Source organism: Cyanistes caeruleus, chromosome 2, assembly GCF_971803275.1.
Source record: "Cyanistes caeruleus chromosome 2, bCyaCae1.hap1.1, whole genome shotgun sequence".
Taxonomy (NCBI): domain Eukaryota; kingdom Metazoa; phylum Chordata; class Aves; order Passeriformes; family Paridae; genus Cyanistes; species Cyanistes caeruleus.
In genome coordinates this window covers 111589279-111605282 of record NC_141702.1, presented here as the reverse complement: position 1 = coordinate 111605282, position 16004 = coordinate 111589279, and the positions used below count along the sequence as shown (strand labels likewise).

Sequence of the window (16004 nt, the reverse complement as noted above, 5' to 3'; positions counted from 1 at the left end):
AACAGGACAGCTATACTATATTACTTAGGGGAAAGTTTGCTGTGGAGTACAAGTTGAGAAGAAAGAAAATACAGATGCATTCACTTTGTTCTCAGCAGTGAAGCTGACTTCTGTGGAGCTGCAAATTATGGCACATTATGGCATTATGAACAGAAAAGCTGTTTTGACAGTTCTTAGGTTTGAGTGTTACCCAGTGGCTATACTGTGAGGTGAATTGGGGAAAAGATCCAGGTAAAAAATAACAGAGCAGATAAACAAAGTTTTTAAAATGTTGGCAGATCAGTCCATAAAATTATGTTTTAAAGATTGAGGTGGCAAGCCAAGGAGGGAGCAGCAGAAATAGGAGCAACAGTTACATGTACAACACAGATGTGAAATGTCAGGCTGTATCTACATTGCTTGAGCTGGGGTAACCAGGTACCCCTTCTTCACCCACTACAGCTGTGATATAAAACTTGATGTAAAGGTTAAGCTGCTGTGTCTCATCGTGACTGCAGCAGCCTCACAGCATTTGCATGATCAATTCCACGAGGTAACTTGGAAGCTGTGGTAACTTGATCACCACTTTATGGCTCAGACATTTAAATTATCCCACCCACTGGCTTGATGCAGTGATTTTGATGTTGGTGGAATGAGAAATGAGCTCATAACCTGGTCTGGCACATGCAGATTTGCCTTTCTAAACGTTCATCCTACAGGACTGAGCTGTAGTGGAATCATTGGCTCTGACAGTTGGTCCAGTACACACTGGTGGAATCTGCAGGTGTGTCATGTGTCCAGTCCTACAGTATTAGTGAAAATGGAGATAGCAATGCCTGAAGAGTTTCTGCTGGTATAATTCTCCGTGTATTAAGAAATTACTCTTTGTGTGGGAGGTGAGGAAAGCTAGCTGGGCTAATAAATTATGGTTTGAAAAAAAAAAGAAGAAAAGGTATAGCATGCATGGGTACAGTTATGTAAGAGAAGGAAATAAATCAGTGTTTCTCTGAGAACCTCATCTGCAGAGCTGCCAGGCAATTGGGCTGCAGTATTGTTCTCAACACACCCTCTGCTTCCTTTTTTCCTTTTTGGGACCAGGGATGGATGAATTGATGGAGTAGGAGCAGGATGCTCGTTCTGCCTCCAGCCAATGCTGTGTGGTGCCTTGGTGTTTACCCAGCTTACGCAAGGCAGAGCCAGCCCCTCTTGAGGCAGGAGGCGCTTCCCACGGCTCAAGTAAAAGCACACAGAGCAGTCACTCAGTCTGGCAGTTGCTGGGGGTTTAAAGGAGTTGGTGGATTTCAGCTGATTTTTAACAAGATCGAAGAGTTGGGTTTTTTCTTCTCTACTGTGTAGGAATACTGCAAGGACACAAATATCCTGGTAAGTGCTCTGCATGCCGTCGCTTTTCTCCTTTAGCGTGGTATTGTTTCAGTCTCTCTTCTAAAAGTCTCCTCAGTTGCAGTGGTTTTCAGTGATGCGGTGGAAAAGAAATCTGAGAGCGGGCAGTGTGTTTGCAGGCTCCCCTTCCACCAGAGGCAGAGACATTTAAAGTGCTCAGCATAGCAAGTGCCCTTTGATCATAAGAAGTGTCAGTCACTTCTCATTTTTAGGGTGCAGAGCAGGGTGCCTTGACACTGCCATTACCTAACAAAATCATACCAAGGGGAATTTCTCATGGAGCTGTTGAATATTTCTGTTGTCTAAACTGAGAAAAAGGATTTAAATATGACTGTAACTCCTGTTTTTGTAAGATAGTGTAGTATGCTGTGTGAAAAGACTTTAGTGTCATACAAACAGCTATTTGGCAGATACTTTGGTACATGAACTGCCTTATCAGGAAGTCTGAGACTCATAAAAAGCAAAACTGTAACGTTCAGGCATCTAGAACAAAAAGTCATTGTGGTCTTTTCAAGCCCAGTCTCCTCAGCCATATATTCCATTACAGGTGCATCAGGCAGCAGATTTTCCTGGACTTGAAAAGCTCCGTTGCTTTGTGTAAGAACAAGAAGCCTCTGCTTTGGTCTTAACTCCTAGGAAGTTTTACTCTTGTGGCTGACTCTAAGTGAAAGTTGAGACTGCCATTTGGGTTTTTTTAAGGTAATACTGTGTAATTTGTCTGAAGCAGGGGAGAGGATAATGTTAAAGGTTTCAAACTGTAGAGTTCTCTGCAGCAGAACTGTACTTCTGTACTAGTATTGTACGAAGGATTTTTCTTTTCTTTTTGTACTTTGGCAAGGCACTCTCTAAAGATACAAATAGGTATGCTGTGACAGAGGAACACCTGATGTTCTCCTAGCATGCCTCTATGTAGTATTATTTTATGGCTTTTTCATACAGGTTACAGGTTACAAATAAACTTCATTTGATAATCTGAATGAAATGAAAATAAAATCAAAACTCTATTTTTTTTCAGCATAGTTCGTACTAGCAGGCAAAGTGCAAGTGTAGCCAGAACTTCATGGAGAAAGCTGCAAATTTATCTTCTGAAGTAGTTTGTGTGAGTAACTCTGACAGGTAGTTCAGCTGATGGAGCAAGGACAAGCTGTGGCGTTCGGCCTTCGCACCGGAGGGGCTGAGCCCTGTGCGAGGCTCCGCGTGTTGTCACTGCTATATCCGAAAGGTGACGTGGAGGAGATGGGGGGCAAGGGGGCTCAGACTGCGTGTAAATGGAGCAGGTTAACTGGTGAAGAACTTTCTCAGCTAATTAAGGATACAGATAATATTGCAGTGACAGCTTTAAAATAGACACCTTGTGCTAAAAGACAAATGTTTTTGGCTTCCCACACGCAGTCTGAATTACATCATTTATAACCCGTAGGAGGTTATCGTGGTTTCCTCAGAGGAGGATCAGCTGCTACTTTTCATAACTGAAAAAAATTCTGGACTATTTCTTTTTCCAAGGGAATATTTTCAGAATTGATTTTTGTCAGCCTGTTGGAGTGGATCATTATTGATTACATAAATCTTCCAGGTTTAATACACCCAACTACATTCTCATCTCATCAGTAGCAGTTCAGAATAAGAGAACTGAAGTTAGCAGAGGCCCCTGTGCTTAGATTGTTTGGGTTTTTTCAGTCTTCTGAAGAGGAATGCTATTTTTGAGTACTATCATAAAGTACAGATTTTCATATAGGTGTCTATAATAGAAGTCCTGTTGTAAAACACTACCCTTGCTCATTGAGCAAGGTTCCTTGTCCTCAAGGCACTGTTCCTGTCTTTCCTGAGATTACTGAGAACTTCTCAGACTTGCTTCTGAGGCTGGAACAGAACTTGAAGCAGAATGCTAGATGCCAATTCAATCAAAACTGCTGTTTCTTAGATTGGACAAAATTAGCTGTGGCCTTAGAGCAAAACAGATTTTCTCTTGTCTGTCAAGTTAATTTCCCTTTCAAAGTGTCTACAGACAATGGTTTTTTGTGTGTGTATGTGCTCTGACTCTTGCATGACTTGTTTCTAGGATGACCAGCCCACTCATGGCAGGTGTCCATGGTAAAAAGATGCTTTCTTTCTGTTTATGACAATGAAAAACTTCTCTATTGAGATTTTACAGATGTTCTCAAGGCATAGTAGTAGATAGCTGTTGCATTGGTTTATGCTTGGTGTCCTGTGCGGGATCAGCTCCCTGCTCATTTCAGAGCTTGGCCTCATTGTCTTGTTTTTGATGTCTTGTTTTTGTCTTGCTTTCATATTGTAAGACACTTGTGTGTGTATAGTGGATGACTCAGCTTATTCTGAGTTACAAAGGAAAAGGTGTACAGTACAGACTAAGGAAATAATAAACCATACTGAGGCAAAAGGCTGGACTGATACTACACACTCCCAAGGCTTATTCTTAGGGACTTTTGATGCTGAAAAACTCCCTTTTCTATGAATAAGAAAATGAATTTTCCTTCCTTAGAAAGGTAGTGTATGGCTATTGATTTAAAGTGATAGGCATTTAAGTTGCACTATATGCCTCACTGTGCCACCCCTCTGCATCTGTAGTGAAGGATGCAAGCTGTATACAGGATGTAGCTAATCTCAAAAGTGGAGTCTAAAACCTGCTGATGTTAAAATGGTGCAGGTGTGTGTGGGAAGGAAACGTGAGCTTGTTTTTGACTGGAAACTGGGAGAAGTGTTAAAACCATGGTTGATAAACATGCTCTTTTTACCCAGTGATCACTTCAGTAAAAACTATTTAAATACATGCTTACAAAACAATTCATAGGAAAAACAGTTAAAGGAGAAAAATTTTCTAGTGGTGAAAGTTACTTCACCCATCACTTAGAAGAAATTGATTTTTCAACCTTTGTCTCAACTTTCAGAAACATGGTGATGAGAGGAGCTGACTCCTTGTTGCTTGCACCAGTGATGATCAGTAACATTATTGATATTTTTTGTGAAACGTGGCAACCTGGGCTTGGTGGGAGAACATACTCAAATATGCAGTCAGTCTGTTGGGAATTACTGTGGGGCTTTGGGTTGTTTTTTTCGTCTTTTTCTTACTTTTTTTTTCCTTCTCTCTTTACTTATTGCTGCCTTCTCCTTCCATGCTTGCAAATACCTTCATCTTGAGAGACTAGTATTCTGTACAGCTTGTTAGTGTCTCACAGTGACTTTAGCTTTAGTATTCTGGTTGTTTAAATCTGAAAATCAAGATTTTTCCTTTGAAGTGGTGAGATGTAACCATAGAAGAGAATATGCGGTGCTGAAACACTGTATGTATATTCAGAGGATGTTGGTTTCTGATCTTGCAGTCACAGGAGACTTACCTAGTGGGAACTGGAGTGATAAAGAGCTTAAATGTGTAGGTGGATGTTGGCAAACTTGGGTCCTACTTGTGTATTGTCAGGTATTGTCACACTATTCAATGTGAATTGCTTGTTTGCAGCATGGAATTTTAAATCCAAGTAAAGCTGTAGACACTAACCTGTAAATCCTGAGGGATAAGGATAAAATCTTGTTTCATTGGTAATGGAGTTACTTATAATTTTTTGTCTAACTGGTCAAAAGTGCACCTAAAGTGCATATTCTAGTTGCTTTGATAGAATTGTGTGGTCTTCCTAAAATTTATTGTATTCCTGGAATAATTTAGACTGGAAGGTTGGCTGGTGTAGTCCCTGGATTCAGAATGGGACTGGACTGCCTTTGATGAAACTGTTCAGGGCCACATGCAGCTATCTCCAAGGATGGAGCTCTCATAGCCTCTGTGGATTGAGGGTTTTTCCCTCCCATAATAGCTAATCAGGACTTTGTGTGTTGTGTCTTGTTTGTTGCCTCTTGTTCTGTCACTGCGTACTTCTCAAAAGGACTAGATTCCATTTTGTCCCTATTCCCTCTGGTTTAGCACAGAATTGGTGAGGGAAGAGCTGGATGTGAGAATTGCAAGGATAGTCAGTGCAGAACTGCAAATAGTAAAAAAAATAAAAACACTGACAGATAAAATGTCGTGTGCTTTATTTCTAAAAGGAAAAAAAAAATCCAAACATTAAAATATGTAGATATAGAACATAAATATAATATAAAAAGGGAGGGGAAAATTCCCATTTTTTGCATCTGAATCAGCATATTTTTATTTTAATATATTCACTGACAGAGGACTTCTTTCTATACTATGAAAGTGGTTTTCTATGCAGTATTTTAGAAAAGGGCTAGTCTGGCACTAGCTACAGTTGCTAGCAGCCTATAATGCTGGCTCTGTGTTTAGAAAATGACGGTAATTTATTACAAAGAGACTTTTATTCTAGTATTTTTAGCTTGCAGCCGAGTGTTTAATGAATCTCTGCTTGGGCTCATTGAATTTATGTTCTCCCCTCCCCCACCCCATTTTAACCATTAAGATACTGCTGTTCTTGCTGCAATTCCAGAAGCTGTACTTGGTCTACAAAATAGCAAACTTAATTCACAAGGTGCTGTGCCTTACTCAAACAAAATCTGAAGACTTGCTGAAGCAAGTAAAGACTAGTTGTGAGTGAGTCTCATGACCAGGAGAGGCAGCTGAATGGTTGCAGGTGACTGGTTAAGCTAGAGCTGATATTTCAAAACCAACTGAAATTAATCTGTCTCTGTCGCCCATGGAAAATGATGTGCTCAATGAAAGTTAGCTCTTAACCTCACACACTCTGAAGTGCTGTATGGGAGGTCTTCCCAGGGGATAGTCTGGATGCAGGGACTAGTATTTGCATGAGACAGGAGAGGCTATGATAGGAGTTTTCCTTCTACTGGAATGGAGTCAGAAATCTGTGGCTTGCTTTCTCAGCTATAGCAGTCTTCTTTGAAATACTCACTAAGTGAAGTACACACTTCATTGAGTACTAGAGAGCAGGAAGGTCTGTAAGAAGCCAGACTTGCTTTCCTCAAACAAATTTTAAATGCTTTTCTCAGCTCAGTTGTTGTCACTTTGCAGTCCTTCAAAACAGTTGCATGTGAGCATTGAGCATTGAACTTTCTGCTGCCCCCAGAGGAACCAGTGTTAAGAATAAAAAGGTATTACCTGCTGATGAGTTCTTCCTGTTCCAGTTTCCTATTTTTGATACTGAAGGATTTTAACTGTTACCCATTGTGGTCTGGGGCTAACCACAAACAGTTGTGCCTGCCTTTAGCCATGGGAGTTGTTTTACTCTCAAAATCTTTTCAAATCCATAATACAGGACTGTGCAAAGGTAAGCATTTTCAGGCTTCAGTTTCTTCTCTTTGGCAGAAGCAGAAATCTTAACATGAAATGTTTGCTGCTACCACTTGTATGATTTTTGGAAGAACATTGGATGAGATGAGATCTTGTAATTGACATCTTATTCCTTATGAGTACTTGAAGGTACTTGGAGGAGTTTAGAAGAGTCTTGTTCAGAGCTTGCTCCATTGAAGTCTGTTCCACTGATGTCTGGAAACACTGCTGCAAAAAGCAGCAGAAATGTAATTTGCTTGTTTTGTTCAAACTGTTGGTTCCTTAGCTATATACTGGCCCTTCAGAGCCAAGCTGTCTTTTCAATTAGCCTTTTTGAAGAAAACTAGTACTCGTTTTGAAGAAAACTAGTACTCCAGGAATAAAAAACTGGATAGGTTATACTACAAGAGAAGGCCCATTATATATTTTGGTGGATCCTTTTCTTCTGCTCTGCAGTGTTCCTTCAAGTAAGTTCTTCACTCAGCTTTAAATGATCCATAAGCCTGCGTTGTTTCAGGAGTGGAGATGTTATCCCATGGCAGATTAGGCTCATCTTCACTGGGACAACGCTTGAGTTTTATTTGGAGACATGAAATTTCCCTTGGGCTGATCTTCAGGACCTCACTGGAAGGATATAATTGATCTTTGTTATTTCTGGGAACAAAAATATTTTCCTTTTGGGTACAGTGCAGCAGGCCAATCACACTGGAAAAGAAGTAGTGTGTATGTTGGACTGATTATTTTTTTAGGAGTGCTGAATCTTGTATGTGCTTGAGTTAAGATAACCTAGGGGTGTAGCAGTTGTGAAAGTGGTGTGTGAAGCTCATAAAGGTTCTGAGATGCATTAGAAAAAAAAATTAAGTTCAAACATTCCAGACAGACTTTTGAAAGTCTGATGATGAGCAGGATGTGTTATTAATGATGGCTCTAGATGTCTAATGCTCAAGTCTTCCTGAAGTCTAGTAAGAACTGGATTTCCGTCATGTGCAAAATAAACTTGAGTGGATTTCTTTAAATGTAAAGCAAAAGAAAATGTTTTAAAGAGGAACTGAGCAATAGATGTGGGACATCTTTCCTTATACTCAGATTTTCTGTATAACTCCTGGTATTGCTGAAGTCTGTCCTGGGAACTGCTGACCCCTTTTATCACTTCTGCACAGTTCTCTGGTCACTTGTGCAGGTAAAGCGTTAGAGTCTCCTTTAACTGTTTGGGTGCTATTTTCATGAGCCTTTGAAGTTGACTCAGACCAAGACATGTATTCTTTTAGTTTTCCATTAAAAATGTTCACTTGGATAAATGGAGGAAGAGGAGAAGCTGCACCAAACCTGTTCTTGTACTAATGGCTAAAGTTATTTAAAATGTTTGCCTTCCCACTTTCTCTGAGTGAAAGGATTAGCTCTTTAACAGAGTAATATGGGGTTATACTGTTCAAATCTTTGCTTACCGTGTCATGGTGTTTCCTAGTCCTATGCTGATTCATTACAGGCACTGCTGTAGTTTCATGGCAGTATTTCTTGTGAGTTGTTAAATGTGAAGGCAGAGGACAACTATTGGCCAAGATGTAATTAGTTGTCTCTGAAGAAGATTGAATTGCAGGGGAGGGGCTGTTAAGAAGATCAGTATTCAAGCAGAAAATAAGTTATCCATATGGGGAGGACATGAGAAGATGAGTTCTTTCAGAAGACAATTGTGCAAGCAAATAAAATGCAAGAAGATCTTAAAATAAAGCAAGAAATGCTGAAGTTGATTGTAAAAATAATTAATAGAAAAGATATCCTTATTTTTATATACAGATAAATCATGAAGATTTATACTCCATAAGTAGAAATACTTCAGAAGGGAAATGAGTCTAAAGAACTGAGCACTGTGAAACACTGGGATCTATATAGTTCAGTATTAATGTCAGTAAAACTGCCCTGAGGTGTGTTCACAGGCACAAAGTTTCGTGTGTGGTGCTCCAAAGCAGGGTGTGATGCCAGGAGGCAAGGAGGGTCCTGGAATGAAAATTATGAACACAGTTAATATTGTGGGGCTCTCTTTATCAAATGGGGCATTCTCCACTTCAATGTGTTGTGACTACTGGCATCATTTAAGGTCACATTTTCATGTGATAAGTTTGCTTTAGTGTCTTCAGTTTAGAATTCTAAAGGCAAAACCTACAACAATGAGTAACTTGACAATCCCAGGGGAGTTACTGCTACACTTGGGTCAGCAATCCAGAAATGTTTTGGAGCAAACTACATTCCTTGACTCTCTCCTGTGCCAATGCCACTGTTCCTGTGTGACGGGGGAGACTGTTGGATCAGTAAAATTCACTATCAGCACCACAGCTGAGTGATGGGTATCCTAAGGCTTGAACCAGGACAGCTGCCAAGTGAAAGTGCTCGCTGCTTCCCAGGCAGCAGAAATAGCTTGGTGTCACTGTTCTGGAGATGGGACACAGGCATGTCACAGCAGTGTCTTTAAACGTACTAAAGGCTTATTGCAATGTGCTCACTTCTCAGTGGGTCAGGGTACTGTTGTAATATTGTGTGTGCTAGCCACAAAGACAAGCTGCAGTTAACTTGTTTCAAGCACTATGAAATCTACAGTGCTCAGACTTGAATAAAAGAAGAGATTTGGAAAATAATGAGAAATGAAAGGAGAAACTAAAATATTTCTATTTATTCTCCTGGTTGTGTTCTGCAGGCATCATAGCAAATGCTTTGGGGACAGTGTGATGTCTTTGCCTGTATTAATAAGAAGCCCTCACAAATATGTGGACTAGCATGAAAGAGATTTTAGAGAGTACTCTGAGCTGATTGCAGATGGAAATCAACATATGCATGCTGAATATGAGCTTGTAGATTTGAGAAAACATGTTGAAGGCCAAGCTTCTCTGTGGAGGAGCAAAGACTGGGAGAGGGTGTAGAGATAAGGTCAGTAAAGGGATATTTGCATCAGCTTCTGAACAAATGTGAGCAGGCTGTCAAGCACTGCCACATCCTTTTCTTTGTTCTTACAACATAACATGGGGATAGATAAAATCTGCATGATGACATCTCTTCTGCTAATAATCACAGTCTAGTCAAGGTGGAAGAAAGTGGAGATACAGCACTGTAGTTGTGATCAAAGTTGATGACAGGATTCAAAAAGTGCTGTGTGGGTCAAAAAGTGCATTTGCACAGAAGGCAGAATGTTAACCATCAGTACCAAAAAAGGTTAGCAGCTCTTGGAGTTGGTATGAAAACTTAACTGGAAGGACCAAGGGAATGTTCTTATTTCTGTTAAAGAAAGCCTCAAACAGGCTCTCGTCAGCCTTATTCTTTATCAAGCACTTTATCAAGTGCTCTGCTGGGTAGGCTTTCTCTAGAGGAAGGTCAGACATGAGCTGCATAGGTCAAAAGTGTCTGGAAATGCTACTAATGAGAAGCTGTAAAAAATATAATATGAACTGTTCCTCAAAGCGGAAGTCTGAGTAAAAAAATGCACTTCAGGACTGTTTTCATTAGGAGTTACATGGAATTCCCTCAGGAAATCTCTTTAAAACATATGTTTATATCGCTTCTGTCTCTGGCTAAACATGAGAGATCACATTGCACACCCTAAACTTTTATGGTAGGCTCAATATCAAATTGTCATACAACTTCCTTCCATATGCAAATCCAGAAACTTCTTGGAAAGCTCTGAATTAGACACTTCTAATGAAAACTTCTGCCTCTGCAGCTAATGGGCTGGTCTTGATTTGTGTTTTTTTTCTTTAAATTTAATGCCTATCTGGCTTTATTTTTCAACAGCTGAATTAAGTATAATAAATGAAACTATGTGTCATTTATTCTAAAAACTAGCATGGAGGAAAACAAGTGTGGATGTTTTAAGGCCATAGTGGAATTTTCTAAACTAATTTTTTGATGATCTGGCAGTTCTTCAAGGCAATTCAGTCTTAATTTGTGTGGTTTTATATATATATGTTTTTAAAAATTATTTCAGGCAAAACCAAAACAAAATGGTGTTCCTAAGGTATCAGATTGGTGTGCAAGTTTGTGTAATTGGAGTAGAGTATTTTCTCTTACACTTAATTTTGGTTTTATTTTTACAGGAAATAATGAAAAAAGTGTGCCACAACTCTTGATCAGAGACCTGAAGTTTGAGAAGAAGTCATTAGCTAAGCTCATGTTTTCTCCTGATCAAGAAAATCATCCATCAAAAGCACCAGTCAAATATGGTGAATTGATTGTATTGGGGTAAGTGTTTGTGTGTAAGAGTCTGAGGATTTTCTGTGCTGCAATCCTGTGGGCATGTTTCAATATTGTGTTAATCAATTCTTTGATTTAAATGTGATTAATTGAAAATCTGTAATTAGTAACACTATACTAATTGAGAATACCTGGTGCTTGGAATGAAAGTTTTTGTGGGTCTGTATCTCATGAGAAACTAAGTAATACACAGATGATTGATTTTATTATTTTTCTGTGCTTTATGATAGGTACAATGGGTCTCTCCCAAATGGAGATAGAGGAAGAAGGAAAAGTAGGTTTGCTTTATTTAAAAGGCCCAAGGCAAATGGGGTGAAACCCAGCACTGTGCACATTGCCTGTACCCCTCAAGCAGCAAAGGTAAGCTCCATTTCTCCCTTCAAGTATGTCTGATTTCTCCTTGTGCCATATAAAGAACTGTTAGGAAATGGTTTGAACAGCATAAATATCTGACTATGAAAGGAATGGTTTGTGTTTATCCAAAGTTCTTTAGTACCTGTCAGGGTTAGCAAAAAACAATTCAGCAAAGAAGATTTGGTGCATAGTCCTTGCCATGGCCAGGAAAAAAAAAAAAAGTTTTGAAACATGAATGCTCTAGGCACAGGCTAGTTATATAAAAAACTTCATATTCTGTTTTCCTTCCAAACTTTGTACAGATATCTGTTCTAGACTTTGTGGTTTTGCACTCACTCTGCTTCAGGGCTAACTTTGTTTGATGTGCAGCTGACTTTTAAATGATCCTTTGCCAAAGCTCCACGTGCACTTGGTGCTCCATCCAGTGGGTAGGAATTCCCCAGGGATCAGGACAGGTGGGTTTTGCAGGGCATGTTTCACAGGGCTTGTAATCAGAGTTCCCATTAAGAAGCAGGAAAGGAAGGACTTAGGCCCTGAAGTTGAACTGTATTTCATGTCAAAACTTAACACATCATAGTTAAGGTATTACTGTGGAATATTGTGGCTATTCAAGTGTGTGTGCAATTGTGTTCAATAACTAATGGAGCATTTCTACTAAAACAATGGAATTTGAGGATGCTTAGTGGTTGTTTAGAAACTTCAGTGACAAGATCAGGTCTTTAAACAAATCTGGCAGTGTTAAGTGTTTGACTCCCAGAATACCTTGACACCTAAGGATCTTGATTCTAAATTCAGGGAACGGTATAAAGTATTCTGAAATCAGAAGCATTTTTCTACTGAAATTCTTGTAATAGAGCTACATTTGTAGCTCTGTGAAAAGAATATTTATTTTTGCAAATTTTTTATGGTCTAAAAGCAGCACTTTTAGACGTGTTTGTTAGTTCTTAGAAGGTAATTGCAAAATGAACATCTAGAATAACAAACAAGCCTTTGCTACAACTTCTGCAACCTATGTTGAGTTTCTCTGTTTTACACTATTTACCACCATTTTTTAATCTATGTATCTTAAACCAGTCATTACTGATTTTAGTATTAACTCAAATCCTGTTTTTAGAATGAAGTCCCTAAGTTTTTGTCCTCACTTTGTTGTTAGCCAGGTTCACACTGAGATGGCCATGAAGGTGTTACATTCAGTTTTAGCCTTTGCATTTGGTTGTTTTGTCTTTTTGTGTTCAAGCCAATGTTGCTTTAACACAAAATATGACTAATAATATGCCCTGGTAATGTTTGTTTAGTTGCAGCATGTGGTGAAGAGACCAGTTTGGTCTGTTGCTGAATCAATCCTGCAGCTTTTTTTTAGTGGCCAGGACTGGGGTTTGTGGAGTTGAACTGCAGGTGTGTCATTAACTACCATCTGCCTTAATGCATTAAGTAGCACAAGAGGCTGGTGTATATATATATCTATATGTAGGCTGCTTTGCTGCTGTATACTGTAGAATTATTGTGCACTGGTTCAATAATATTTGGTATTTTTCTTCAGGCAATAAGTAATAAGGACCAACACAGCATATCTTACACTTTGTCTCGGGCCCAGACAGTAGTAGTTGAATATACTCATGACAGCAACACAGATATGTTCCAGGTACGTGAAGTGAATGTGTGTGTGTTCTCATTTTTGGTAGTTTCAAACAAGGCATCATCTCAGGAGGCTTTTTCCTTCAGACCCAGAAGTTTGTGTGTGTCAGTTTCTGCACTCACTGTTCAGAGCAATTTAATTCTGTTCATTCCAAAGGCTATCCTGTGAACAAGTGTGTGTGTCTATACTTCTCTTTTAGTCTTGGGCAAAGGTGAAAGTTGGGGGGGTTTGTGACTAATGCACAAGATTATGGTTTTGCCCTTGATTGCTGGTCTGCAAGTCACATAATCTGTCTCGTAGTCCCTCCTTGCAAAATGAAGAATAAAGGGCACCATTCTCTTTAAGCACTTGTAAATGCCAGAAGCGAAGTTCCAAAGGGATTTGGGATCAGCCAGTTGGAGACAGGGTAGAAGAAATACAGTGTGGAAACACAGGAAAGCTTTTGGCACAACTAATATGAAAAATACTCTGAACTTCATTAAGCAAACCCAGAAATGTCTAAAGCACTAGACAATGTGAAGAGAGGAGCCTCAGTGCTGATGATGGCAGTTCACAACTTCGCTGCAGTTCCTGTGTGTATGAGAAGGGACCACAAACACATCTGCAGCTGTGGTGTGCCCTCATATCTTATAATTGTTTCCTGTTTTTCTCAAAAGGAAGGGGTTTGTTTTGGGGTTCTTTTTAATGTGTGCTTTGTTCTCTCTGATTCCTAGACTCTGATCTTGCGTAGCTTTTTTTTTTCCCCTCGTTGTTGCCACTAGTTTATGGCAAGGAGTTTTGCTGTCACAGCATTTAGCTGTGACGCCACTGCAGGATCTAAGGAGGTGGCAGGTGTTGGGAAGTGGTGGAGGAAGCTGCTTTGCAACTGCAAATACTTACAACAGAGCAAAAGGACTGTAATGAAATCACTGCAGCATAAGCTGATGTCTGTGTGAGTGTTCTCTCCTCAGGCATGCTCTGGCATGTGCACTGCTCTGAAATCGCCTCTGGCAGTCCCCGTGTACTCACGGGTTATCCTACCTAAGAAGCAGTAGAAAAATAAATTCTGACAAAGCAGTTTTACTCTCATGAAAGCTCCCCTGCCCTCACCAAAAAAAACCCTCAAGCTTTTGGGTCTCTTGCTCAGCAGTTAATCAGTCTTAATATAGCCACCGTTTTTCAAAGACCGAGAGCTCTGGAAGTGAGAGTAGTAGCGTGCAAGGGGGCTTTAAACCAAACTATGTGAACGTTTGGGAAAGAATTATTACTTTTCTTCTTTGCAAGGAAAAGTACAAGATAAGTTGACTGGAAAAGCAGGGATGCCTGTGCAGTTCTATCAAACTCAGTACAGTTTTGTGGGACTGCAAAACTCATAGTTCTCTGCAGCCAGAAAAGGAGGTACAGCTACCAGGAAAAGCTGATTGTACTCAGATGTTACATTCTTGTGTTGTGCGTGTGTAAATGTAGCCCCTCTCCACCACAACCACCTGGTACCTGGCCTTTCACAAAAACTTTGCTGCTTCTCAGTGCCTGCAAGAGCTGAAGAGACAGCTCATGTAATCTGATTTTCACACATCTATACATTGACTTAGTCTGGCACCATTCAGAATGTTTTGGGCAATAAAAAGTGACTGCATGTCCTCTAACTGCTGTTCCCTGGCTGTTTTGGTGCCCCTGCAGCTGGTCTGCCTGACCTAAGTGTAACCTCTCTGATGAAAAGGCCTTCAATGGGAAATCATCTCAGAACTGACTTAATTACATCATTTTATTTCTCCTTCCTTCATTTGGCTGTACCCAGCTTTCAGAATAACTTTGATCTTTTGGAGGCAGAAAAATTCATCAATTCAGATGAAGCTTTAGAAACCTAAATTAATAGACTGGTGGACAGGAATGCTTTAAACTGTAATGTTTTTTGTATTGTTGCTTTTAATTGCTTTGAATTTGAATAGTCCTTGACCCAAAGACAAATCTCTGACCAGTTTTTTTTTTTAATGCTTTTCCAGATTGGTCGGTCAACGGAGAGTCCTATAGACTTTGTAGTAACAGATACAGTTCCTGGGAGTCAGAGTAATTCGGATACACAATCTGTGCAGAGCACAATATCAAGGTTTGCCTGCAGAATCATATGTGAACGTAACCCTCCCTTTACGGCAAGAATATATGCTGCAGGATTTGACTCCTCAAAAAACATTTTTCTTGGGGTAAGGGAATTTTTTTCTTTTTTCCACTGAAAGCTAAGTGCAGGTTTATTTTTTAAACTAATTCATAACTCCACTTCAGCCATATTAAAGGTTCTCATTGATGTGATTTCTTTTAGGAGAAAGCGGCAAAATGGAAGACATCAGATGGGCAAATGGATGGACTAACAACAAATGGAGTTCTTGTTATGCACCCTCGTAATGGATTCACAGAAGACTCCAAGCCAGGGGTGTGGAGAGAGATTTCTGTGTGTGGGAATGTGTTCAGCCTCCGTGAAACCAGATCAGCTCAACAGAGGGGAAAAATGGTGAGAGGAGTGACCAGTGTTTTATGCAACCTGTTTAAAATGGTGCAGCCATAAGGGCTACAGTTTGGGCACAGAGCTGGAATCTGCTGGAATTCCATGCAGTTGTCACCTCTGCAGTTAGTTGCACTGCTTTTTATGTGTCTCTGTGCACAAAAGTGTCTCAGCTCAACCCGAATAACTGACTGAGTTTATCTGCAAACTAGTACTTCATTGCACATCTAGGCTGCTCTCCTAAACAGAGTTCCCAATCTACTCTGTATTTCTGCAAACTCTCCTAGGCCGCTGCACGTTCTACAAGTATTTTCCTGGTTCTCCCTTGTGAGCTTATGCTTTTAGGTTTTCCCACTTTTCCTTTTATATAGAATAATGAAGAATAGTTATAATTTTATTGGTATTTATTTCCATGTTGGCATTCTGAGTTTTCCCTCTTCCTCTTGTTTCCAAAGCTTTGGGGACATTTCCCGGAGATATTTGGGTTTGGTGTGACTTGGGATGTTTCATCAAAAAGAAATGCTACATTGCACATTTTAAGTGGCATATTTAGCTAGAAGTGCTAATGGGATGAGGGGAAAGCCATATGTAAAGGGGTGTTTTAAGAAAACAGTCTAAAATATGATGGAGAACTAAAACAGTCTTGTGATACTCCTTGAGGAATTTCAAGTAACGTA

At 39.8% G+C, this 16004-nt stretch overlaps 1 protein-coding gene across 20 annotated transcripts in view; it reads left to right on the top strand.

Moving 5' to 3' along the window:
- PELI1 (pellino E3 ubiquitin protein ligase 1) overlaps window positions 1–16004 on the top strand; it is a 43207-nt gene that overhangs the window by 24463 nt on the left and 2740 nt on the right. For 13 of the 20 annotated variants that reach the window (XM_086879185.1, XM_086879178.1, XM_086879181.1 and 10 more), the window contains 5 exons: window positions 10705–10849; window positions 11092–11221; window positions 12756–12857; window positions 14834–15031; window positions 15148–15336. In XM_086879185.1, the coding sequence (XP_086735311.1) occupies window positions 10779–10849; window positions 11092–11221; window positions 12756–12857; window positions 14834–15031; window positions 15148–15336 (690 nt within the window). In that variant the 5' untranslated portion in view covers window positions 10705–10778. Of the gene's footprint in view, window positions 1–1177; window positions 1363–1927; window positions 2080–9314; window positions 9545–10704; window positions 10850–11091; window positions 11222–12755; window positions 12858–14833; window positions 15032–15147; window positions 15337–16004 lie in introns of those variants that run through there. The other 7 variants (XM_086879189.1, XM_086879187.1, XM_086879188.1 and 4 more) reach the window with 4 other exon arrangements.